Source organism: Lontra canadensis, unplaced genomic scaffold (assembly GCF_010015895.1).
Source record: "Lontra canadensis isolate GAN:19392208 unplaced genomic scaffold, GSC_riverotter_1.0 scaffold62, whole genome shotgun sequence".
Taxonomy (NCBI): Eukaryota; Metazoa; Chordata; class Mammalia; order Carnivora; family Mustelidae; genus Lontra; species Lontra canadensis.
The window spans coordinates 10,342,608-10,370,557 of record NW_022631056.1 but is presented as its reverse complement, the minus strand read 5'-3'; the positions used below and the strand labels follow the sequence as shown (position 1 = coordinate 10,370,557).

The 27,950-nt window shown below is 36.5% G+C and overlaps 1 protein-coding gene across 5 annotated transcripts in view; it reads left to right on the top strand.

Annotated features, from left to right (window-relative positions):
• ROBO1 (roundabout guidance receptor 1) overlaps nucleotides 1–27,950 on the top strand; it is a 1,159,067-nt gene that overhangs the window by 618,034 nt on the left and 513,083 nt on the right. For 4 of the 5 annotated variants that reach the window (XM_032878064.1, XM_032878058.1, XM_032878060.1 and 1 more), the window contains exon 3: nucleotides 26,271–26,375. In XM_032878064.1, coding sequence (XP_032733955.1) covers nucleotides 26,271–26,375 — 105 coding nt within the window. The remainder of the gene's footprint in view (nucleotides 1–26,270; nucleotides 26,376–27,950) is intronic. The other variant, XM_032878059.1, reaches the window with a different exon arrangement.

Here is a 27,950-nt window from a genome sequence, read left to right as displayed (position 1 = left end):
TGAATGAATGAATGAATGAATGAATGAATGGTTTATCACACAATGTAGATATGATAGACACGCCTTTCCTTGCATTTGGCAAATCGATAAAATAATATTATTTTCTTCTCTCAAGAGTTCAATTACGGTGCCTGGGTGGCTCAGTGGGTTAAGCCTCTGCCTTCAGCTCAGGTCATGATCCCAGAGTCCTGGGATCGAGTCCCGCATTGGGCTCTCTGCTCAGCGGGAAGCCTGCTTCCCTCTCTCTCTCTGCCTGCCTCTCTGCCTACATGTGATCTCTCTCTCTCTCTGTGTCTGTCAAATAAGTAAATAAGTAAAATCTTAAAAAAAAATGAGTTCAATTAAAAATGATGGTGCTCTTTTTTTGTTTGTTTAAAAGTAGAAATATAGTGGAGAGTAACACAGCCCTGCACCACACAGTAACACAGCCCTGCACCACAGCTCTTTTCACTGACCCCATGCTCTACTCTACACTTCCACATTCCTTTCCTTCTTTTTTATCTATCAGTTTTCTTTCTCATTCACCCTGTTTCCAGTGATGGAAACAAAGCTATGCATGTATTCTTCCTTTTACTGCAACTCAAAGCTCTGACTTTATTTCCATTTACATTGTGTTTCGGCAACTATGATAGATCCTTTGAGACCTTCAAGCATATCATGAGATTGTGAGTTCTGGAAAGTTTGGGACTCTGTTTTTTGGGGTTTTTTTAAGTTTACATTTACTCTATTGCTTAACACAATGATTAAAATATCTTAGAAATTCTTTGTTTTTATTTGAAGAGAAGGCATCAAGGATATTCATGAAAATAAACCCACCTATTTACATCAAGAAAAACAAACACTAGACTACATAGCAAAAGACTGAGATTTCAGATTAAGATAATTTCTCCAGGAATGATATTCTAAGTTGGATTACGTTGTATCATTTCCATAGTTTAATGGTAGACAGGAAGGGAGATGTAAAAAATTAAAAAAGTGGAAAGTAGAAGATAATAGAGAATGAAGTTGAAATTTTAAAAAATCTATATGATTTGGCCCACCAATCTACACTTCAAATTCTTGAACACAGTACAGATTTTACTCAGTTCCTTTTTTGGATAATTACATGAGAATTGAAGGGCTACTTCTTTCTATACGGTGTTTGAGGGGAGGATTGGGGGATTTTTCAGTTAAAGCTACTTTCTTCCTCTTCAAAACATATTCTTCAGAGAAACAGCCGAAACAGCCACATCCACATTCCAGCCCCAAACAAAGGGTCCTCTTCAGAGGCTGGGGAACACCTGTCAACCTCCAGCAGTTCTTAGTCTCTTCTGCCTCAGGTTCAAGGTCAGTTGCAGGGACTGGGTGTTGAGGGCTGGTGGACCGTCAGTGTATGCCACTGCCCGATTAGTAAAAGCAACCTCCTAGAGGCTTCTGGAGCTTGTTCAGGATCCTGACGTTTTCAGAGAGCAATGCTCCTAGAAGATTATGTTAAGAAAAACGATGACCTTTTCATTCCCTTTCATTCATTAAAAGAGGCCTTTGGCTAGAAGGCCCGCAATTACCACTTCGAGGAGGATGCGGAAATCAGGGTTTATCTGTCCATCTACAGCTTGCCTTAGCAAATTGACCTCTGGATTCCGGAGAAAGTGATTTGGAACACAGCCTCCTTTACTGAATCCCCAGAATTGTTCTTTCTGCTTGTATTCGTCCATGCTCCCTAAATCTAATTGAGATTCTTTTTGAATAAGTGCCAGTAAGTGTCATGGACTATCAGGAACTTTACTACTCAAACAGAGATGTAAGCAATCAGCTAATTGTTGTGATGAGACCCGGGTGTTGTATGGAAGTGTGGCACCACTAGATTGTACATCTAAAACTAATATTAGACTGTATGTTAACTAACTGGAATTTAAATAAAAACTTAAAACAAAGGAAAAAGTCCCAAAACAAATACCTACATGGTCCTTACTGTTTTCTAAGTTCTGTTTCTCTACAGGCTATCTGTGAATTACATGTTAATATGATCCCTATTTTATAAGTAAGGAAACTGAGGCTCAGGTTAAGTTATTTGCCCAAAATACCATAACTGTTAAGTGACAAAATTAGGATTTGAAGGAAACAGAATGACTCAGAGTTCCCTAACTATTCCACTATACCAAACTAAGGAACAGAGTCTAGAGGGAAACAAAAACTTATTTGTAAATTTAAAAGTTCATACTCAGAAAAGATAGTCATTTTTGTACTTGCCTAATTGTTGGCTTGGACCCTGGAGATAATTATATTGAGGAAAATGAACCTCTGGGTTTTTTTGTTTGTTTGTTTGTTTGTTTTCCTGTTTTTCTCAAATAAGCTTAAGTTTTGTCCCTGGAATGAGATTTATTTTGTTAGAGGTCAATAGTCCTGGGAGTTATGCATATATATACTGCTAGACTTACTAAAATTTTTCTTCATATCTTCTCTTTGGAGTTATTTCCATTAATATGTCCCCAGGTTCTCTGGAAAGTGAAAGTTTTATTATATGGAAATTCACCTTGAACATAGACATCTACCCTATTACATTTCAAAATTTGTGTGGTCTATTTGTTTAACCATTTCACAAATAATAAAATTGTGTATCACTAAACACATTTATTGACCATCTGTTCTAGATGGTAGAAATTAAAGAAAAAGAAAACCTGAGATATGCAAACAATGTTCTCATGAAGCTTATGTTCCAATGGAATGAGACAACACTTAACATACATTCAAATAAATATGCAAAAGCAAGTTCAGATTATTAAAAATGCTAAAAAAAATGCTAAAAAAAATTTAAAAAGATATGAGTAAAGGAGCCAAGGCTATGATTCTTAGATAAGGGTAGGGAAAGGTGTAAGGGAAGAACTTTGTGGTATCGCAACATGTGAGGTAAGACCCAAGATGCGTTGCAACCTGCTCAGCAGAGAAAGGAATAGTGAATTTAAGGCATGGAAAGTGCTATGTGCAGAGGCAAGAATGAACTTGGTCTCTTGTCTGAAGAGAAAGTCTGATGTGAACAAAGGGAATATAGGTGCAAATTGTGTTTTAAGATAAAGATATGAGGGATGATGTAGGCTGTGTAAAAGGATGTTTACTGTGTTCTGAATATAATGGAAAGTCATTTACAGTTCTAAGTAGGAAACTTAAGTCTGGTTTATATTGTTAACCAATCACCCTGGTTGCTTTCTGGGGAACAGATTCCAGAGAAAGACCAGCAAAGAGTCAGAGAGAGTGGTTCGAGGACTACTGTAGTATCCCACACCCATGATGCAGGGTACTTGAAGAAAGTTGGTAGCGATAGACATGTAGAGAAGTAGAGGTGTATTTTGTTCATTGAGCCAACAATATTTGGTAACTGAATGGATGTGGGAAGTGTGGAAGGGAGGGGGCGGGGTGGGGAATAAGGAATGACTTCAAGCTTTTGGCTATCACAATTAGGTAGAGAATGATAACCATCAGCATGCATATATACTGGTGATGGGACTGGAAATAAAGATTTTCCTTTTTTAGACAGGGTAACCTTAAGAGACCAATTAGACATCAAAGTGCATATTGCAAATATTTATATGTAAATCTGAAGTCCTTTTAAAAAAATATAATGCAAGTGTTTATAGTTTACTTTTTCTTTGAATGATTTTTTTTCCTTAGAAGCTTATTAATGGTTAAGTATTAATTTAAGAGCTTATGCCTTTGAATTATCTAAATGCTCTAAAAGTATCCTTTGTAACTGAAGATAAATATTTAATTTATAACCTACAATCATGATTATGGGTATTAAATATCAGAATACTCCTATATGTAATTCCCAGCTACCATAATATTTCTTTGAAATACTAGTATTGACATTTATTATAGGTAGTTGAAAATAACTCAGTATATAAGCCTTCATGAAAAATCTACAAAATTCAAAACACATGAATAGATGAAGTTTTCCTTCATATTCTGTGTGTAGCACTTTGTGGTGGGGGCGGGCGGAAGTAGATGGAAACGCTTGACTTCCAATTTTTGGTCCAGCATATAGAGTTTAGAGATTATCACTCCATCTTGACAAGTAAAACGCCAAACAAAAAATCAGCAATTCTTCTAAAATCCATTGGAGAAATGAAATCACAATCTGAGAGTTAAAAACTCCATGGGTACTCAATCATAGGGGAACTCCTATGACGTAAGATTTACCTCCAGGAGCTTGGCCAGGTTCCCACAGTAAAGATGAGAGAAAAATCCCCTCAGTCTTCCAAGGGGTGAGGAGAAAGGAACCATTTTGAAACAAGTGGGAACACTCTGTTCTTCTTAAAGAGGACTGCCTTCAGAGGAGACTATTTTACCAGAGCCTAACCTTCTGGAGTTACGTAAGAGCCTAACTGGCATGGTTGAAGGGAAATAAACAACTCCAGCCCCTTCCAGCACTCCTGTTCCACCCAAGGGGGAGAAAAACCCTGAGAAGTATTGGTGAAGTTCAGTCCTAGAGCATGGGCTCACCAAAAGACTGAAACCTAATCACTGGACTAGAACATGCTTCCCCTCCCCCCACAGCTACCACCACATTACTAAAGGCCTATTTACCTCAGTTGCTTTCACTCCTTACATCATATCTGATTATGACAAAAAATTATAAGACATACTAAAAGGCCATATATATATACACACACACACACACCTATATATACACACACACACACAATTTGGAGAGATTGGATAAGCATCAAAACCAGAATCAGATATAACAGGAATGCTGGAATTATCGGACTGGAAATTTAAAACAACTGTGATTAATAAGCTAAAAGCTCTAACAGAAAACTTGCAAGAACAGATGGGTAATGTAAACAGAGAGATGGAAAAATCTAAGAAATAATTAAAAGAAATGCTAGAGATAAAATGCATTATAACAGAATGAAGAATGATTTTGATGGACTCATGGGTAGACTGAGCATGATGGCTGAGGAAAGACTCTCTAGGCTTGAACACATGACAATATTAACATCCCAAACTGAAAAGCAAAGAGAAAAATGACTCGGGGGGGAAAAAAAGGACAGAATGTGCAAGAATTGTGGGACAGGGGTGCCTGGGTGGCTCAGTGGGTTAAAACCTCTGCCTTTGGCTCAGGTCATGATCCCAGGGTCCTGGGATCCAGCCCCTCTTCGGGCTCTCTGCTCAGCGGGGAGCCTGCTTCCCCCTCTCTCTCTGCCTGCCTCTCTACCTACTTGTGATCTCTGTCTGTCAAGTAAATAAATAAAATCTTTAAACAAAAAAAAAAAAAAAAGAATTGTGGGACAGTTACAAAAGATACAACATGTGTAATGGGAATATCAGAGAAAGAAAGAAACAAACAGTATTTGAAACAATAATGACTAAGAACTTCCCAAATTAATGTCATATATTAAATCACAGATCAAGGAAGCTCAGAAAACACCAAGTAGAATAAATACAAAACCAAAACCAAACAAACATAAAACTACAACTAGCCATATTATATTCAAACTACAGAAAATCAAAGATAAAGAAAAAAATCTTAAAAGAAGTCAAAGGTGGGGGAACTTTCCTATAAAGAAGTAAAGATAAAGATTGTATCTGATTTCTCTCAGAAATCATGCAGGCAAGAAGATGTTGGAGTGAAATACTTAACATGTTAAGAGAAAAACACACACACACACACAAAAACCTAGAATTCTGTACCTTAAAAATTATCCTTCCAAAGAGAAGGAAAAATAAAGATTTTTTTAGACAAACAAAAATTGAGAAAATCTGTTGCCAGTAGATCTGCCTTGCAAGAAATGTTAAAGGAAGTTCTTCAGAGAGAAGGAAAATTATATAAGTCAGAATCTCTGATCTATGTAAAGAAAGAGGACTGGAGAAGGACTAAGTAAAAGGAAAATAAAAACTTTATTTGTCTTAATCTTAATGGATCTAACAGATTACAATTTTTTTTAAGATTTTATTTATTTATTCGATCCCAGGACCCTGAGATCATGACCTGAGCAGAAGGCAGAGGCTTAACCCACTGAGACACCTGGGCGCCCCTAACAGATAACAATTTATTAAAAAAATAATAATAATCTCAGTAAGGGGCACCAGTCTGGCTCGGTGGGTAGGGCATGTGACTCTTGATCTTGGAATTGTGAGTTCAGCGCCCATTTTGGGTATAGAGATTACTTAAAAATAAAACCTTTAGGAATTTGAGAGCCAGGGCATGGGGTTGCGGGGGTTAGGGAAGAAAAAAACGAAACAAGATGGGATTAGGAGGGAGACAAACCATAAGAGACTCTCAATCTCACAAAACAAACTGAGGGGTGCTGGGGGTGGGTGGGAGTAGGGAGAGGGTGGTTGGGTTATGGACATTGGAGAGGGCATGTGCTATGTGAGTGCTATGAACTGTGTAAGACTGATGCTTCACAGACCTGTACCCCTGGGGCAAATAATACAGTATATGTTAATAAAAATAGTTAAAAATAAAAATAATTTTAAAAATAAAAACTTTTAAAAAATAACATTGAAATAATATCAGATTATGTACTCTCATATATAAGTGCATATATATATATATATATATATATATATATATATTTGCTTATGTATTCTTATGTATAAGTGAAATGAATGCCAGCAATGATGTAAGTGATAGGAAGGAGGAATTAGAAATATATTGCTATTAGGGACGCCTGGGTGGCTCAATTAGTTAAGGAGCTGCCTTTGGCTCAGGTTATGATCCCAGAGTTCTGGGATGGAGCCATGACTCCCTGCTCTTCTCCCCCACTCTCTGCCCCTCCCGCTGCTTGTGCACATACACACACACTCTCTCTCTCTCTGTATCTGAAATAAATAAATAAAATAAATTTGAAAAGAAATATGCTGCTATTATAATGTACTTGTACTGTGAGGCAGTATAGTATTATTTGAAAAACAGATTTGGATTAGTTGTAAATTTAATTGCAAACTCTAGAGCAGCCACTTAGAAAAAGTAAAAATAAAACAATAAAAGAAGTGTAACTGATTTAGAAGGAAAGGAGAGAACATGAAATCCTATAAATGCTCAATTAAAACCACAAAATAGCAGCAAAGAAGGCTATCATGAATGTAATGAATAATAAAGTGTATTTTGTACATATTTCCTAGTGGGATGTTGGGGAATTAGGGAAGCTGGCAACGAGTTGGTTGGATTCTCACTGATTAATTTAAGTTTAGAGTTTGTAGAAAACATGACATAATTATCCAAAGGCAATGGTGTGCTGGTAGATGGTTAGCAAGTGGCTCCTGGGTGGAAAGACATTGACTTAGGGTGTGTGCTGGTTTCCACCGTGTAAATATCCCCACCATGGATGATTCCAAGGTACCAGCATGAATACCATGCTGGGAACAGATGTGAACGATTGACCCCGGGGGAGCCAAATGATGAGACTCCAACACACAACTGTTGAAGCACATCTTGGATTTTGCTCTTCTAAGCACTTTCTTTCTAAAGTTATGCTCACGACTTGTCTAAACTTTAGCTATCGATGATATCAACATTATCCAGATCTTTTCATCAAACATTCTCTCTAGGCAATGTATTTTAAGAATTCGTATTTCAGTGAGTACCTTTGAGGAATGGGTATCAGTGTTAAAAACTGATTTTTCTGGTATCATTTGGGTTCTTATTTCATTCGGTGGTGATTTCCGAGAGCTTCAGGCTTTAACTAACTTACTTTATGTTTGCTAACCCATTAGACCTCTCTACTCACACATAGAGAACCTATATATTGGCTAAACTGACCCGGGGAGCTCAATTCAGAAACCAGCCTTGTCTATTTCTCAGATAACACCAGAGTCATTTGGGTCTGTTTTGTTGGCATGCTGTTTTAGACCTCACCTTGCACCCAGACTTGCTGGTATTTTTGTTCTCTTTTCATTTCTAAGTAGCCATTTGTTGTAACTGTGGCGGCCCTTCCCCCTTTGTGATGCCATCTGAACATATCTCGGCTTCTGCATGTCTTTTGTGCTGCTGCTGCTGCTGCTTCCTCTTTTACTTATTTTTTTGTCTTTCTCTCTTTTTTGTAAAGATGGATAGCTTTCCAGAAATGGCCCATATATGGCCCTCAAAGAAGAGGTAGGAATCAGAGGATAATTACAATGACCTACATCAATGAACAGTGAGGATAGGAAAGAGGCAGGTGAAGAAAGAGAGAGAAATAAGAAAAAAGCTATTTCTCAAATTCGATAATCAATATCGTTGACAAATTTTCAGTGTTTTTTTTCTTCTTAATAAAAGTAAAGAGAGGGGTGCATGCGTGGTTCAGTGGGTTAAAGCCTCTGCCTTCGGCTCAGGTCATGATCCCAGCGTCCTAGGATCGAGCCCCCATCAGGCTCTCCGCACTGCAGGGCGCCTACTTCCCCCCTCCTCTTTGTCTGCCTCTCTGCTTACTTGTGATCTCTATGTGTCGAATACATAAAATCTTTAAAAAAAATTAAAAATTTAAAAAATTAAAGTAAAGCGACCTATGAAGGTAACCATTGGCATAGGAAAAAAAGCTGAAGTTTTAAAAATAAATCTGAAAATGAAAATAGAGTTTAAGAAAATGGTACTACCTGAAACCCTTTTGAAACTCCCTTTTAAATTCAGTGCCTACAGAGATAAATAAATATAATTGAAAGGCATCAATAACAAGTAGAAAACAAATCTCATATTAAGTTTCACATGACTTAAATGTTGTATATAAAACTAAGCACCAAGAAGAATCAACAGAGTCATTAACTATCTCACCCACTGGGTATGATAAATGATAGATTAGCTTCAATGTGATCAAACTCTTTTTTCACTCCATTTAAAGGAAAAACACTTTTCTGTTCAAGGACCACTTAATTGAATGGTGCTGGCTGGTCTCCCTAACACCCAATTTCCTAAAGTCATTTGAAGTATGGGATTACTTAACGCAAATTCTAAGCAACTAATTTCAGCCCGAGACAACAGCTGTGTATGGAATATAGCTGCCTCCCAAAGATCACCTAAATGTACTCTTGGATATCTTCAGCCTCTTTGATCTCTTAAAAATGATTCATTAATTGAAAAGGAAACGTACCTGCTCAATGGATGTTTCTTTTTTCATACACAGATAGCCAGTTTTGTGGGCAACACATCTTGGGTTTTTTGCCGAACAGGAAGTCTATTCTGAATTTCGTGATTGGCAAAGTATATCTCTCAGGCAGGCATAACTGGGAGTTTAAGATGGAGAAAATCAGCTTTTCAATCATAGCTGGACCAGTTATTATCAATTCAATATTATCAATTTCAGTCGCTATGTGACAGGTGGTATAGAGATGCCCCCTCCAAAGATGAAAAATAGAATCTAAACCCTAATCATTAGTGTTATCTTTACTTGCTATTTGAAAAGTAAATCAGAATCAATCTATGCATCTCTTAATTTGAATCAAGGATACTTTTATGCTGTTTTGGGGGGGTATATAAACATTTATTTGCCTTTCTTTTCAAAATCAATTTCTACATTCCTTTCTACATTTTAGAAATATCCATTACACTGTGGTAATGTACAACTAAAGCAATTATTGAAAAATTATTTTCACCATTTCCTTTTGCCTAGAGCAATCTGTCTTCTTCCTGAATTTAAGGGCTCCTCATTCCTTTTCGCCCTTGAATAATCAGAATGTACTAAGATCTATGTTAACTTTTTCAGATACTTGACACTGGGCATTTTTATCTATCCCTTTTAATATTCTTCTTAATTTCTTCCATTCGTCTTCGTATTTTTTTCTGTGTTTCTAATTTCGGTTGTAACTCTCTAAAGCATACATTTGTTTCTGTAAAGCCCCAAATGGCAATGCAAAAAATAATAATCATAATCGTATCATAATTTCTGATAACATACCTGAATACTTCATACAGGTCCAGGACATCTATACATACACGTGTGTATGTGTATACACACATACATACGTATACTGTGTTCCTATTTCTGACATTCTATATTTAGCTCTACAAATGTATAATAATAAATGTATTTTATTCTGCAATTATGTTCACAAAAATGACAAGAAATCAATATAGTTCATGTATTAATGGGCTCTATTTTTATGGACCATTTCCTTTTCTTAAAGTTTTCAATGGTTTATTCTTCTCCATCTTTATTCCTCTGGGATCTACCCTGATACCTTAAACATCCATTCACAGGCCACTCCTAAAAGGTGACTGATGACAGTTGGGCCTTAAGTGGGAGTGAGAACAATTCTAAGCTATGGGACATTATTGCTTTTGTACATTTAAGATAAGATTACTTTTTACTGGTATAAATGTTTATTATTTTTACGTAAATAACAAAAATGTTCTTACTATAATAAATATTTATTGTTTTATAAATAGGAATAGGCCATGAAAATTTCTGAGGCAATTTATTTAACTAGCCTCTTCTTTTTTTAATGTTTAAAAAGAACTTGTCCATTTGAAGTATTCCTGAAGGTTTAAGAAGTTGAACACAACACACCAAATATGATTTCTTACCAACTAAATGATCTCTAATTGCATCATCTATAATAGAATTATCCACATCTCATTATCTCAGTCATTGTCCTTTTCATTCAAGGAACACCACGAGGGTGATCACTTTATTTTATTTCCTTTTATTTTACTGTGCTTTATTTCATTTTATCCAACTTAGGGAAACAATGCCAGTGTGACCTGAACTTTATGTCTCCTAAACTGTCAGAGTTTATCAAATAAAAGTTTGTGGTTTAAATTCAGGAAAATGCACTGCTTGACCCCCATCAATATTCTTTCAATCTGTATCACAGAATTGATCAGCTCAGTTGGGAAATATGTTTTTTTTGTTCTTACATCATCCTTTATGGTGGTAACTTGACAAACCATTTATTAATCAACATAAGGTTTGTTATAAAATCTTATAACATGATTTTTCAGGTATGGTAGATATACTCATTTCAAATGACCAGCTTTAGTATAAGTAATTTTACTTTCCTTATCCTTTTCCTATAAAAACATTAAAACAATACAGTTTTTTAACAGATGAACATTTATATCTATATATTTCTGCAATCAGAAAACTTCATTCAACTCTTATTGGTTCCATAGTGTAAAAGTTTCAGACTACAAATGATTTTTATTTATTTATGAAGACTGCCTATTGCTCTTGTATTTGCTTTTATGGTGAATTTCCTGAGATTGCTGCTGTTGTCCTCATCAATGTGACTTTACCTGTAACTTTTAACAACTGACATTTTTCTAAAATACCAGCAACTGGCCATTATAGTTTCATAATAACAAACCACACCAACTTGGTCTTATTTTTTTTAGTAAGTTGATATAATAACACCAGTTTTTTGACAGGATGTGAAAATATCTATGATGTATGAAAGCAACAAGCTTTCTTGAGAACATTATTTTATATCAGCTGGTATGTTCAGGTCTGTATCTACAGTTACACATTAGCCGAGAATGTAAATCTTTTGGTTGGAGTACATAGTCCCAAACATGCTTTATTCAGAACTGCATAATAAACTGTAAGGTATTATTTTTTGCCCTTTGAAGATAGACTGTTCTTCACAGTGACAACATAACAAATTTCTGCCTGGTGATTTTTTATTTGTTTAATTGACTTTTATTTGGCTATTGATTGATAACTTGTCACTATCAATAGAAAAAAAGGGACCAAAAAGATTATTCTGCATTTTTTTGTTTTTACTGTCAGATATAAATCTTTCCTTTTAATAGAAGAATAAGATGCTATTATTAAATGTTAAAAAATGTACAAAACTAATAAAACTAAGTTTTAATGATTTTAAAGGACTTACAAGGCTGTAAGTTACTCATATCTCTTGATCTCAGATTAGGTTCAAATAGTCATTCCTTCTATCACAATTCCATGCATACATAGGAAAGAAGGAAGGAAGGAAAAGAGGGAGGGAGGGAAGGAGGAGGAAAGATGGAAGGAGGGAAAGAAGGGAAGAAACTAGACAGGAAAGAGGAGAAGAAGAATTGGAAGTAAAAGGTAATGGAGGGACAGGGAGGGGAAAGGAGAGAGGCAGGATGGGAGAAGGAAGAAAGAAACGAACTCTCAGAGTTTAACTTTAACTTAATCCTGATGCCACGAAGGCATTTATTCCTTGTGAATACATGCGTGCCTTTTAAAACCAGTTGGTTGAAATATGCAGCTACAATGAAAAACAGTTTGGCAGTTTCTTAAAAAACTAAATGTTAATTACCATACTCCCCAGCAGTTGATCTCCCAGGCTTCCATTTCAGAGAAATGGGAACTTATGTTTACACTAAAACCTGTATCCAAATGTGTAAGGCAGCTCTATTCATAATAGGCAAAAACTGGAAATAACCAGTATAAAAACATACCTCACCTGATCAGTGGAGAAACAAACCATATAGCCATAAACAGAATACTACATAGTACTTAAAAGAGATGAACTCTCGATACACGTGACAACTTGGATGAATTTAAAGAGAATTATGCTGACTGGAAAAAGTCATTCCAAGAAGGTTATATATTGTGTGATTTCACTATAGAACATTCTTACAATGATAAAATTGTACGTACAGAGAACAGATCAGTGGTTGCCAAAGGCTTAGGAAGGAGTGGGGGAGAAGAAAGTGGACGTGGTTAGAAAAGGTCTACGTGAAGGACCCTCACAGTGATAGGGATGCTTTTTTATCTTGCCTGTGTCAATGTCAATATCCTGTTTGTGACATTGCGCTATAGTTTAGCGAACTGTTATCACTGGGAGACACTAGGTAAAAGATAGATCTTCCTACATTACTTCTTAAAACTGCATGTAAACACACAAAATAAAAAGGTTAACTTAAAAATATTTACTGAAGGTAAAATTAGAGCCTCCAAGCTTCTCAAACTCCACCAATGAAAGCAGTAGGGCTTTGAGCTTTTACAGTGGGATTCAGGATGGCACTTGTTACAATTTAATAGCCTCCTGAATACAATATTTTTATGAGAAGAATATATAACATATCTCTTAATGGCATAATAAATTAATTATACCTGAGATTAATGGAAAGTTTGACAGTATCTTTATTCTCAAATTGTGAAATACAATACGCTACTATCATTTTTAGAATGATCGGTGAATTGCCTATATTGTATAATTACTCTGGCATATTTTCCGTTTTGTGTGTTTGTCATTCACCATGACTTCTTATACCTACTTGTTTTTGCCAGAATTACGTACAACTAAAGAGATTCCCCCCCCCCCGGGAAAAAATTTCTGTACCTTAGGAGGTACAGAATTATAAGGAAGCAATTTTATAACCAATAGAAGAATTATATTTACTAGCAATGATGGTTACCAGGTAGTAGGCTATCAGGTAATTTTTATAACCATATTTAGGCACTGAAATACACAGAGCAAAAATAAAATTTTGACATCAATATTAATAAATAGTTGAGTCTTATTCTTCAAAAAATCTAAGAATATAGGTACATATTTTCATTTCCATGTTTGATTTCTTTACGTTAATTTGCTACTAATGCAAGACTGGCCATCCATTTGTTAAATATGAATTGTGGATCTTAGGGCTGTTTGTAACTCTCCTATTATGGTTTTAAGGTTTATGCTGAAGCCTTAGGACACATTTTCAAATGCCAAATATTGCAGATTACAGATTACAGAGATTTTCCTCTAGTTATTTTTCCTTTTCTCCATCAGCAAGAGTTAAAGTATTTACTTACAATTTCTATAATATTTCCCTAAGGTTATTTATGCATAGTTACCATAATTCTGGCAATATGTAAAACTCAGCAGATTTTCATTCCCTATCTATGCACTTCAGTTCCCTTTCCTATTTTGCAGGGAAATGTGTTTCTTTAAAAATTCTGGCCTCTGTTTAAAAAAGCCCAATGGAAAGAGCATTGGTTACTATATTAAGCTTTCCATCCATTTCCCATACATGTGTTGACCAAAAGTATCCACACAGGAGCTGCCTATTGGACACAAAAATCAAATATTCGCTCATCAACTAGGTTGTCTCTCCTTTTTTTTTAAATGGAAGGTTTTAATAATTAAGCTTGAAAAGGTTAAACGAGGCAACATGATGAAGACCACTGAATCTACAAATGGGCATATTTCCACATGTATAGACCAAGGCACTATGAACTGGATGATAAAACAGGGACCGCAGGAGGACGAAGTTCATTGATGCGGTATCTTCAAATCTGGAATGTGAGTGTGCGGTATAATTTCTGGAAAGCATCTCTACTTATGAGGTCATATTACTTAATAAACAAGATCATAATTCATTATACCTTTCTTCTGAGCCAAGCAGATAATCTCACCAACTAGAAAGTCACTAGTCGCTTGCCTTCTATCGAGATGGAAAGAGAGACCTGAGGACTGCTCCCTACTGTGTTTTAAACTGTTGATCATAGTAATGAATGGACTTCGTCATGAGCCAAGAGCATTCATGTCCAGAAAATATTTTTACATAATAAACTCTCCCCGCTATCACTTGAATATGAATAATGATAGTAATAACCTAATATCTTTTACAGTATTTGGGGTTAATTGGAGTTTACTCCTGAGGATCCTCTCTCCCCCCACATGGGTATACATACACACATTCCTTTAAGAGCTACCTTTATCATCTTAGGTTTCAAGAATTTACAGTAATTTACAATAAGAAGGTCTCTTTCTTCACTAGCAAGTGAAATAAACCATCTCACAATAAAAGTGGTAGCAAGAATAAAAGCTGACAGGTTTCCCATTAAAAAAACACAAATGCAAATCAAAATAACTTAATGTTTTAACAATGGTGCATTAAAAAATAAAATGAAAAAGAAGTCAGAATCGGCAAAGTAAAACAGAGGAAAAAAACTCATAGTGTATATGTTATAGTATATATAATTATCAATAGAATGTCTGCAGTGTGTGTGTGATTGGTTGCATTCAGTGACAAATAGCAAGGAAGGGGAATGCTGTTTGAAAGTGCAGTGGGACTTTATGAAATGGAAACGTCGAATGGCCCTGAGCTAAATAAACGAAAACAATAGGGGAAAAAGCAAGTGCGAGCTGATTTGTTCAGCAGCGCCTTATGCCTGCACCATCCGTGCTTTCTGCGTGGATTTGCTTCGGTGAAAGCTCGTGTGGCGCCAGGATAGCTGCAAACAGCCTTCCTCTGAGAAGTGGGGGAGGAGTGCAAGGAAAATACCAAATAAGAGTTAAAAAAAAAAAAAAAAAAGTGCCCACCGTTGCCACTCGCACAAGGAGGGGAAATCAATGGAGGTTGCTGAATGGGGGGTGAGCTTGCACACTCTCTCCCGTCCACGATTGGACACAGCTAATCCCTGTGACCTTTGAGAAAGCTGAAGGCATAAAATGACCCTAATCATCAAAAGCACAATTAGAATGAAGAGCGCAAAACCGTGACTGTGGTTAGAGAAAGCAGACAATGAAGAGACTATGGAGGAAATTTGTCTCTTCAGCAGTCGAGTGAATGCTGCCTTGGAGATGGCCGTGATGGCTGCAGATGGATGGCAGCCGCGCCTTGCGGGACACTTAGGGGAAGACTGGGTGGGAGGAACTGGCGGGACCGCGTGACTCGGACGCAATTTGCAGATGCTTTAGACTTTCCCCAAAGCACCCAGGGGTTTCTGCCCCTCTACGGGAAATGGCAAAAGAAAGGCAGAGATTGAAACAACATTGGGCATGAAGGGAAGGGGGGCGGGGGGGACTTTACCCCAAGAGTGAAGAAATCTGTAATTTCAACATGAAGTCGTGTTTGTTTGTTTTTTCCTCAAGAAATAAAATTGACTAAATCCATCCTTGTCAGCACAAAGCAGACAATTCGGAAAACTAAAGTGTGCACTTCAAGGAGTTTGTCATGAGGATAAAATTGTCTGCATGGAAATACTTCTTGAATGATTTAGTGGGGAATTCTGCTCAAATGAGTTCTGAAGAAATACAGTGGAAAGACATACTGCAACATGGCTGGACAGAAATGAAGCTTTCAAATCAGTTTTTCTCTTGAATTTAACTGATACTTTCTTCACCTTTTCTCCTATAGAAACTCCAAATTGGCATGTAAAACAGAAACAGAATGTGTCTTATTTCAAGAAGCAAATTCATAGGACTTAATTTTCATTAAGAATTGCTAAATGATCATTTTAAAGTGGACTTCTAATTTGAATTAATTATAATAATAGTCAACATTTACTGACTTAGGTGTCTGGGACCGCAGAAATTTCTTTACAAATATTTGCTTATTTAACCCTCATTACATTCCCATGAAATACATACTATGACTCCACATTTTTTAGATGAAGAAAGGGAGACTCCCCCCACCAAAAAAAAGGTAAAATAACTTGTCCAAGCTCACAGAGTTAGCTAGTGGCTCTTAAACATTACACTATATTGAATACCTAAGTAAGTAAGTAATAATATACACTTAGTTGCAGTAATTCCAAAATGCTAAGTAGATTACTTGATAATTTGAATTTTAGGGAATCATGTGGGTCTTACTTGAATATCATTTAACATGTGAACTAACAGCAGTGATCAGAAATGTGCTTTATTAACATACCTGAAGGAAATGGTAACAAATTTATATATGATGGGAAAAATAACACTGGTTAAAGGATAAGGAGGTCTGAGGTTTGATTCAGAATCTCAAATGAGATCTTAAACCCCCAAACCAGATTTCTCCATCTACAAAAGAATGATCCTGTTTCTTTTTGATCCCCCAACATCAGTTTAGTGGTATGGAAGGAGTACTCTATTAATTCAGGTACCACTATTGTGTCATTTCTTTCCTTTAAAATGTGAGCTGTGGCTGTTCCTACAACGAGGGCAGCTGGGGGCACCACCTGTTAACTAACTTCAAGCACCATTTAATTAGCCTGTGTTGAAGTTACCGTATGCTTTGACTGGAAGGGAGTGGAACAGTAGCAGATGCTAAGCACAATAAAAGAAAAGCAGTTGAATACCAGGGCAAAGTGGGTGGAGAGAATAACAAAAAAAGTCAACAGACGGAGAGAGCCAGAAATACTAGTAAAATGGACTGGAAATTAACTCTCACAGATAAAGTTCAAGGGAGCAAATCTCTGCAGATTAAATTCCATCCCACCAAGGTATCTGTCACATCAGATGTTATTGAAGATTCGATCTGAGCATTTTGAACAAATGCAAACTTCAACTGGATAATTGGCTTAGTTTCTGATTATATAAAGAAATGGTCATCACTTAACTATTCCCATGAAAACTTTCATGACTTTCTTAGACCAAACATTCCAGCGGCAAATTAAAACACATGTTGTCATGATGAAGCATAATTTTCCCAATTATTTTTAAGAGCTCTACTTTGTCAGTGTTTCCACTGGAAGAGATCTGGAAACAAATGGTTTTAAAATTATGAGCGTTTCTCCATCAATAGAATGATTTCCATACTGAAGGCATTTTGTCTTGTTTTGTCAAATTAAGTTGAATTTAAATGAGTTAAAAGCTTCTTCTCTGACATTTGTATTCTTCTGAGTTACTGGCTGATCCACTAATGCATTTACCTTCCTAACATTCAGTACTATATTTTATGTTAATAGAATTTGTCATATATAAATAAATATATATATTTCTTTGTTTTTTAATGTAATTGTTTAGGTCTCTATTATTTAATCAGACTTTATCAGTTTGTATAACTGGATGTGACCCAAATTAGCTCAAACAAAATGGAACTTGAGAATTTTCACATAGCTCTTCTCCTTTTTTTTTTCAGAATTACATTTTTTGCAAATTCAGCCATAGAATGTGGCATTGCCAGATATTGATTTCCAGTCTGTGTTATATCACTTCAGTATCAAGCCTCTCAGAAAAAAAATGTATTTCATTCATTCATCCAGATATACCCGAATTTATTTCTATATCTGAAATACTCGAATCAGAGATTCCATAGAACCAAAATACAGTTCACCAACCTGGCAATATTTAAATGCCTTTCCTGTTTATTTATATTATGATTTATTTTAGTTTTAAAAATTATCACTATTTATTACACTTTCCTTTGTAACCAGTTTACCATGGGGGAATATTTGTAAATCATCTTTTTTTAATAAGAAAGAAAACTTACACTACTAAATCCTTCACTTGATTTAAGTTAAACAAGACTTTCTTTCCTAGAGTATATATAGGGAGGGCTGGAGGGAGAAATGTATTATTCTATCAGCAATAGGGGCTTGTCAAAATGTAGTTTTCAATTAGACTTATAATTTTAGGTAGATATGTAGACAACATATCTAATGACAATGATTATAATTTTAGATAGATAAGTATATAACAAAGTCCTAAATAAGAAAATAATTGATATTCATTGATTGAGAAAAATTACCTCCTTCCTAAACTTTTGACTCCAGTAAAACTATGCCTCCGTGTTTCACTCAATCATTTAACAAATACATATTGGTTAGCTACTCTGTGCTTAGCACTGTGCAAGGGGCAGGCATATGAAGATAAGTAAGACATGCCCCTGGTCTAGGTTCCCTTAAACTTATACCAGAAGGAAAATCTTTGTTGTTGAAGAATAATTTTTATAAAAGTAATTGTCAAAAAAATCTGAATTTATGGAGTGCCTGGGTGGCTCAGTCGGTTGAGGGTTTGCCTTCAGCTCAGGTCACGATCCCAGGGTCCTGGGGTGGAGCCCTGCATTGGGCTCCCTGCTCAGCTGGGGAGTCTGCTTCTCCCTCCTCTCTCCCATCCCGCAAGCCCCCGCACCTCACCCCTGCTGCCAGCTCATATCTCTCTCACTCACTCACTCTCAAATAAATATGTAAAATCTTTTTTTAAAAATCTGAATTTCAGGACATGGTTTTGTGAGAACTGAATCATGAACAATACCGGACTAGTAAAAAAAAAAAAATCTGAATTTATCTTAATTTTATTTAATCAGTAGTTCTGTCCCCAAATTTACATTTTGGGAGGGGTGCTTGGGTGGCACAATCAGTCAACCATCCAACTCTTGGTTTTGGCTCCGGTCTAGATCTCAGGATCATGAGATCAAGCCCCTCCGTGACTCTGTGTTCAGCACGGAGTCTGCTTGAGGCTCTTTTTTCTCCCTCTGTCCTTCCCCACTCAGTCCTGCATGGGTGCGTTCTCTCTCTGTATCTCTAAAATAAATAAATAAAATATTTTTAAAAAACAGTAAAAATAAATAAAAAGAAAAATATGTAGGAAAAACTTTAATAATAAACCCCTATTTTAATAACATCTTATTGTGTATTTGTAGCTTAAACACATCTATGTTATTAACTACATACTTTATTTTATATTGTCTCTAAAAGGAGACAGTGAAGAAGACACGGTGATGTGCTTAACAGAGCTCAGAAATAGACTGGTGAAATTATTCAATCTTATTGTTTAGCTACTGGAAAAGATTCACTAACCTGGTGTACCATTGCTTATATACTATTAAAGTTCCATCCAGTTCCTAGAATTGGATTGATGTGTAAAGAGAGGACACGGGCCTCCGTGAAAAGAGGAGGTGCTTTGGAGTCAGAAATCCTTTGGAATCGAATTCCAAATCCACTATTTACTGGTTGCATGACAGAAGCAAAAAAAATTCTCTGAGCTTTAGTTTCAGCATCTCTAAAATGGGAATGTAGGTGATGCAGTTAGTGATGATGACTAAGATCATGATAGACCTGCAAGAATCACATGGGAGGGGCACCTGGGTGGCTCAGTCATTAAGCATCAGACTTCAGTTCAGGTCATGATCCCAAGGTCCTGGGATCGAGCCCCGCATGGGGCTCCCTGTTCAGTGGGAAGCCTGCTTCTCCCTCTCCCACTCCCCCAGCTCGGATGCCCTCTCTCGCAGTCTCTCTCTCTATCAAATAAATAAAATCTGGGGAAAAAAAAAAAAAGAATTGCATGAGAAAATATATATACCTAAAAAATAACATAAGTTATATATTTTTTAAAAACTAAAGTATGTTGTAAATATTAGTTGTGATTATATTCAGTACAGTTTTTACTTCTCATTATTCACATATGATTTATTCAGTTACCCGATCACCTAAACTAGAAAATGAGGAAAAGCACTAACATATATTTTGAGATCATTGTATGAAATCTACTTTTTCATTTTAATACAATCCTGGTATCTCGGGTCATGGGTTGTAATTATCTACTCTCTCATGGAGACTATTTTTAGTTTACTCAAATACCAAACCACTCTGAATTTGTTGTTTTGTTTTTTGTTTTGTTTTGTTTCTCAACGGTGTTGGATGATAAAGTCTTCAAATTTAGGAATAATCATCCACTCACAAAAAATGTATTTGAATACATATATATGTCAATTTTAACATTTTGATTTATTTTATCTGGAAACACTTTTTTTACAGTCATTATTCACATAGATCATTATAATCAAGGCTCTTTTATTTTTGAAAGAAAAATAAGAAAGTAACCTTGATTTTCCTTGTAATAGCAAAATTGGAAATAGTTGTAATACACTGTTTTCTGTGTTACCATATTGCTGCTTAAAAGAATAGGTTTCACTCAACATTTTGTAGCACAGTTTTAGAACTTGATGCATATTAAATTTAATGTTCTATACCATATAGATTACTGAAAAAGTCATTCAGTCCTCATTTTTATTTAAGAATTCCAAGTGAATTCTTAATTCTCTGAATTCTCTGAATTATTTTAAGTAGGTACTGCCTAAAACACATACTGATTTTTTTTCCTCTCCATCTCTGTAACATAATTCTTATTTCTTCCCCAGAAGAATGGGGCAAATAATATTGTAGCTTCCACAATTATGTTAACCACATATGATTAAAACAAAAGTTTGAATTTAACCTTAGTTTGATCTTGTAAAATTGTGACAGATAAAAAAACTTCACAAACATAGTTTTTGTACTTATTCTGTAATTCATTGCCTGGGTTTCTAATTAAATGTTCTCAGTACTCCATTTAAAGTACCCATTGCCTGCATTCCTCTTGATTAGTAGGAAAGAATCAATGAGAATTGATCCAATTTGTAGAACACAATTCTCATATTGATAGTAGTTTATATTCATTTGCTTTTCCCTAATCTTTTATTAATGGTCATCTTCAAAATGTCAATTAATGCCAAAACCCTGCATGGTGATAATGCAAATCTATAAGGAAACGAGCTTGACACATTAGAGTAGGCCAAAAGGAAGAAGCTATTATTTTTGATGTATCTTTACATAGCTGAATATACGGAAAGAAAGGATACAGATGAAAACTCCGGTGTTTTGACTGTGAATTTAAAACCCAACTTAAAAATTAAAAAGAAATGAGTGAAATTGAATTTAAACAATAGGGTCTTCTCTGAGGCCTCTACATTTCCGCACTGTAACACTGGCTATCATAGCATGATGAACAATTTAGAGAAATGGGGGGTTGAAAGGTAATACAAATATGAGTATTGATGTCATTGCAACGATGTCACCAATGAAAGTGAAGCATCATCACAAGACTTTCTGCTGCACATTGTAGAGAAAGCTTTAGACCACTCAGTCTTCATCTACCATCCTCTAAACTTCTTGGAATGTTTTTCATAGTAGAATGAGCAATTGTTAATATTATGCCATATTTGCTTTAATCTTCTCAATATACTTTTTCTGAACCATTTGAAAGTAAGTGGAAGATAATTCACCCATCAATTATTATACATGGGTATGCTAAGGAATGTATATTTTCTTTTTCAGTACATTTTAAGTTGGGTCTTAAGTCTTGACAGAAATCAGAGCAAGTGTTTTAAGCATGGATGCTTTATAGATGATGCTGTATATTGTATCACACGACTGGCCTCCCACTTTTCTTCCCCCACCATTGGTGGATACTAAGTTTGATTACTAAGTTTAAGTGGGAACTGCTAGATCTACCCATTATAAAAGTATACTTTCCCTTTGCAGTTAGCAGATAATCTCTGGGGTGATACTTTGACCCCGTGAAGTGTGCTGTCCCCTAACCACTTTTCACCTAATAGGTTTAGTACCCATCGATGATGATTGTCTGAATGAATATTTTATCAGAGGTTGCAATGCAATGATTTTTCTAATTCAGAGTTTCCATTATAATTTGATATAGGTGTTGGAGACATCTCAATCAAAGTAGAGTTATACAGATTAACAAATTTCAAATTCACACTTAATTTACCATTAAATAAAATTTTATCACCTTTAATAAATGTTATATTTAAGGATAAAGCTTCCTAAAAGACATAGTCTCCATTGTAAAGAAAGCTATTGATCTTTTCTTGGAAGCTATAGATCTTTATTCCTTTTTGTTATTGTTGTCACTTTTATTAAATCTGTGAAAGACTGCTACAAGGTGGCTGCCTCGCACATAATATGTCTTCTATAAATAAAATATATATTATTACATGGTTATGCATAATTTTATAAATATATAATATAACATCTTACATATTACAGGTTTAACTTTGGCACACAACCTACTCCAAAAAAAGATAAATAAGAACAAAAATAAAAATAAATCATGTAGCAACATCTGTAACAAGAAGTCCGTGGGCAAGAGTTCAGTTTTAACCCCAAATACTAACGTCTCATTGAATTGTAAAATATTAAAAATATAGTAGAGTGATGACGTCCTTAATATAGATAGGGAATATAAGAAAGTAGAACTTTGAAAGAAAAGAGGATGCGTTCAGTGTTTCGCGAGAGAAGGTATGAGATTTCTTGGAACGCTCATGAATTCAAATAAGCGGTGGACACAAGGTTTGGTCACTGGTAGAACATCCAATTAAGAAATGTGGAAGTTGTGTCATTTTATCAAAAAAAAAAAAAAAAAGGAGCTTTAGTCATGAGCCACAATGAAGATATCTACACAGAGCATGGTGAGCAAAGAAAGGACAAAGACTGGAGCCCTGTGAAACACAAGTATGTAAGGAAGCTTGGGAGGGAAACAGGCTTTCATAGATAAGGTTTCAGTTCCTTTGGGCCCGGCACCTTAGAATTGGAATTAGAATCTAGAAAACAGCATTTTTTTTAAAAAATCTAACATAAAATTAGAAAACAGCATTTTTTTAAAAAAATCTAACATAAAATAAAGGTCTTAATTGTCAAATTGGAATTAGTTGCCTTAAAAAGCTCTGAAGGCCAAATGACCCTTAAATTCAGAAGAATTCGTCTGATGGAAGGTTGTAGTGAAGGTCCATCTGACATGTTTCCAACCCTGAATGTCTACAATGTTATGATTTAAGACTTCCTTTTATTTTGAAAAAAAAAAAAACAAAATGCTTTCTATGCCTTTACAGATCCTGGGTCTATAAGGAGTCCATTAACATGGAAGTTAATTTATAAGAAGTTTTTTTGTATTTTAAGTTGTTTCGGATTGAGAGCCCGTAACCTAAGTGAGATCTGCATTCTTGTTTGCCATCTGTTTATTAATTCATTTATTATCTTAAAGGGGAAAAAAAATGGGTAAGTCTGTAGAACGTTGCAGGTCCAGTATAAGGTGATGGGTGTACCAATGTGAAGCACATTACCTGACCCTTGGGAATTCAGTCTGATGGGGATGTCAGGCACGTAGAACCTGCCCCTCCCCCGCCCCTTAGTGACAGTTCCTCTCTGGATGTGATGGCGGCTTTCATCAATCGCAGCCACACCTATATCAGTTCAAGTCTGGATGGCCCTAAATTCAATCCTGGGGTACAAGAAGCCCTCCCTCCTTCAGACACTGCAAGCACTATGTAATCTCTTATCTCATTGTGTTCTATTCCATGGCTCACATAATCAATACTCCTTAACAAAAAGTTTAAATAAATATCTGAGGACCGTCTCTAAATCAATCCTAAATCTCATGCGCAGTGAGTCAAGGGGTTATTTCCTGTTATAGTTATCTTTTGACTTGAAGGGAGAAGAAAAAAAATGAGTGCAGTTAGCCAAGATGGCATCTTTTGTTCCTAAGGTCTAGCATATTGTTAATTAAAGGCAGTGCTGGGTAGACGGAATGTGCTTTGTAGATAGGATAGGATCCATTGATTAATGCAAAGTCTATTCTTTCCTGAGCCTAAGAAGGGGTCAGGAGGGTGATGGGTGGGGACAGGAAAGTGAATTTTAAAAAACAGTCAGGATAAGTTAGACATGGGTGAGAAATTCTCCTTGAGACAGATCTAAGTGTCTAGTTTGAAATGATCTTGAATTTTCTTTCCTCGTCACTGTTGTTTTTGTAGTATCCTCGTTGTCAGGGAACATCCAATAACAAAGAAGGCAAACGTCTTAGGATAGTGTGTAGTCAAACTGAGTTCACGTTGTGGATGTGGAGAGATTTTTATTTTATTTTTAGCAGAGTGATTGCAAATGTATGCATCTACATTAAATAACACAGTCCATCGTAAATTAAAGGTAGTATTTCCTCTGAAAAGCTGCATTGGTAACTAAAAGTAATGACTCTGAAAAATTAAGGTGACTCTAAATGCTTCATATCTTTTAACACAATATTGTGGGTAAGCAGGGGAGGCCTCCTTAATAGCCTTTTTAAAAGCTCAAAAACCAGAACCTTCTATTTATCTTCCTGTATCAGCCTCTTTTATTTGGTTAGTTTGCTTGAGCAAGGTTACTCAGTTTGTGGCAGAACATTGTGTTAACACTGGGGGAAAATACACACAAAAAAACGCCCGTTTCCCATTCTCTCTTATTGATGTGACTTAAAACTGCCTTAAACAATTAATGCGTACAAATAAGTTAACAGGCTTGGGGGAAGGGGGGGCAGGGGTGTGTGTCACAAGTGGACCCTTTTCCTGCTCTACCACTTCCAGACTTGATTTTACGGATAAATCTGACAACAGCCATCGCTGGAAAGGCGAGGATGAATACAGCAATAATGAGCATTTCCTTTTAGTCTGCGCAGATCCGCGCCTTTTTTTTTTTTTTTCTTCATGTGAGCCACATCAGGTTAATTACATGACATAGGAGCTGGAGAGGAGAGTCAGGGAGAGAGAGTACGTCAAGTGGCTACATGCAAAAAAAAAAACAAAAAGTGGCTCACGTTAGATTTTGCATCCGCTTTTAAAAACTTCTAAATCATCCCCGGAGAGCTGTGTGTATGACCAAATGTGTCAACCTAGCTAAAAAAAAAAAAAAAAAAAAAAAAAAAAAAAAAAAAAAACTAGCTGGGGCACAGAATTAATGACCCCCGTGATGTTTCTAGAGGGACATTACCTGCGTGTACTTGCTGCCTCGTTCATAAGCGACACACTTTTTTCCTCGAGTGCACAGCTGGGCTCCCTCACAGCGCAGAACACCTCCGCATGCATGACCTATGACTCTACGGTATTCGGTTCAGGAGGTACACGCTTGGCTTTTATTGTGTCTGTGCCTGCTTTTCAGCTGCAAAGCTAGATACTCTGCTCCTGCTTCTCGAACACGCAGAGATTGGACATACAGTGACGGAGCACTCGGGAAATGGGTCGTGGTGTCACTGGGCTTGTGTGTATAATTTAGGCTGCAACTCAACTTCTGGATATTAGAACTTGAGTTGTAAAATTCTACCTAGGGAAAGTCACACGCAGTGTGAAAAGTGTAAAAAGCCTTCCTTTTATTCCAGACAAACAAGGATAAGGGAAGGAAAATACTTCTCTGGATGGTTGTCACATAGACTCTCGAGCGATTGGGGAGGTTTTAAAATATCCAACCCGAAGTGTCCAAAGTGAAATGTTTTACTCACACCTTTGTTTCAGCAAATTTAACTCCGTCCCTTAAGATGACGAATTGTTGCCTTCCGAAGGGTGTGAGGCTGCACGCTGCTTTCTTTACTGTTGCTCAGGAGAAGTATGACATTTTCATCATCCACCCCGTTATTTGACAAGACCCTATTTTTCCCCACACCCTCCCCCCCACCCATATGAGGTACAGTCCCTTGAGTCTGTAATTGGCAGGAGATGAAGCGATGATGGGGAGTGATCACAGTCAATAGCTTTGATTAACAATAAGGTGGAAAATTAGCAATGCTAGCATTCAGCTACCCTGCCCTCTCCCTCCTCCATATGCTCCCTCAGTCCGTGCTGGCGGCCTCACAGAGGGCAGTCAGAGCCCTCCACCAGCTTTCAAGTGCAGCAAAGGTGCAGGCAGAGCCGAGAATTAGGGAAATTAAGGAGAAGGAGTAGAAACTGTCAGCCAGAATGCTGAGCCCTCCGTGCGGCTTACTGTGCTGCAGGAGGGGCAAGGAGGAAGTGTGCTGTGTGTTGTCCTTGTGTGTTTTTCTGTCACATGTGGATTTACTTGTGTCTGGACATGCTGTGATCGAAATGGCAACTACCCTTACTCCTGTGACCCCATCAGCAGCTCTGGTGTTGTTTCCGACAGACCCTGAAGACCTAGAGAGGGGGAACGACAACGGGACGCCAATCCCCACCTCTGATAACGATGACAATTCGCTGGGCTACACAGGTAGAGTGTTTTCTTTCCCGAATACTAACTGTCCATGTCTCCTAAAACGCCTCCCTCTCCATCAGTCATCAACCACCTGTGTAAAATTATCTCCTCATTGCTGCTTCCCGCTAACAACCTCTACAACTTCTGGTCCTCATTTTCCAGACTTCATTCTTCAGCCGGGAGGTCATATTGCTAAAGTCAACTCTTTGGGGAAAAGAAATGTAACCTAAGCGCTGCATGCTTTCTTGTTGTCTAGTTTTAATATAAAACAATGATTCTCAGCCCAAAACTGGGATACAGCTCACTTGTGTAGGCAGATCATGTAATATTATCTTAGAGATTTAATAATTGACTCAGTTGCTTTCTAAAGAAATAAGGCTACCTGCAAGTAATTGGGTTTCAAAATTATCTGTATTTTTTGTCTGTTTGTTTTAGTTGCACTTGTAGTCTCATGAACAACAGAAAGCAAACTCTTAACAGGAGTAATGCAATCATAATGACCAACTTACGTCTCGGGATTGTTTGCATGGACTTATTGTTTGTTACTTTATCTACGAAGCACATTTTAAGTAGATGCATGTGTACACCTGCATGAAAGTAAAAATTAACTAATTGGATGTGCTGGAAGTAATTCGTATTAGGAATGTCTAAGAATGATTGCCTTGCAAATATATAAATGTTTCATGCAGAATTTTAAGTGTAGTTCTAAATATAATCATGGAAGTTACACATCTAACTGAGAGAATTTGACTGCAACTTCAGATAAAGGCAAAGAATGTATCACTTATAGCCCACTGACTCAAATAATGATGTAATAGAGGCCTTATTGTAATAGCAACTATTTATTTTGTTCTTTTCATTAGTTCTTATTAGCACAGTACTCTGTAGACTGCTAGGTTGTGAGCTGTGGATCCGGGGTGGGGGGCGCGTGTGCGTGTGCGTGTGCATGTGTACGTGTTGAGGCAAATGGAGTTAAAGATAATGGAGAAGTCTTCTGTATCATTACAATCTTACAGATGACTGTGTTAGGAAGAGACTCATCCAACAGACACATTTCACATGGTATAAAATAATAAGCTGCTACTTTAGAAGCAGCCTCGCTATTTTCTGGAAATCATTTTCTCCCACATTAATCTCCCCCTTTACACAATGTCGGGTTTTAAACAGTTGGAATAAGGACCAAAATTAATAACGTCTTTAGAAACAATTTAATATTTATTTTACTTATGTCAGCCTTCTGGATAACTCACTCTCATTTCTCTCTTCTCTTCCACCTGAGAACTGAGATAAAAGGACAAATCAGAGCCCAACCGGGGATGAGATGGTGAGAGAGCTGGTATGATCCTTTTCCAGAAACTTAGCTAGCACAAGAGTTGTAAATGTCATTTCTTAATACCATAAATACCAAGGAAGTCCATCTGTCAGAAAGGAGGAAGGGGAGGTAGTGTTCTTTCTCATGGGTATCCTCGTTTGCCAGGGCATCCTACGTGTATTCCCTTGTGCTCACCCAATCTAAACACCTACATTGTTTACATACTCTAATAGGGTTTGCTCTTTGTCTTTTATGGATTCCCTGAAAATTATTTATCC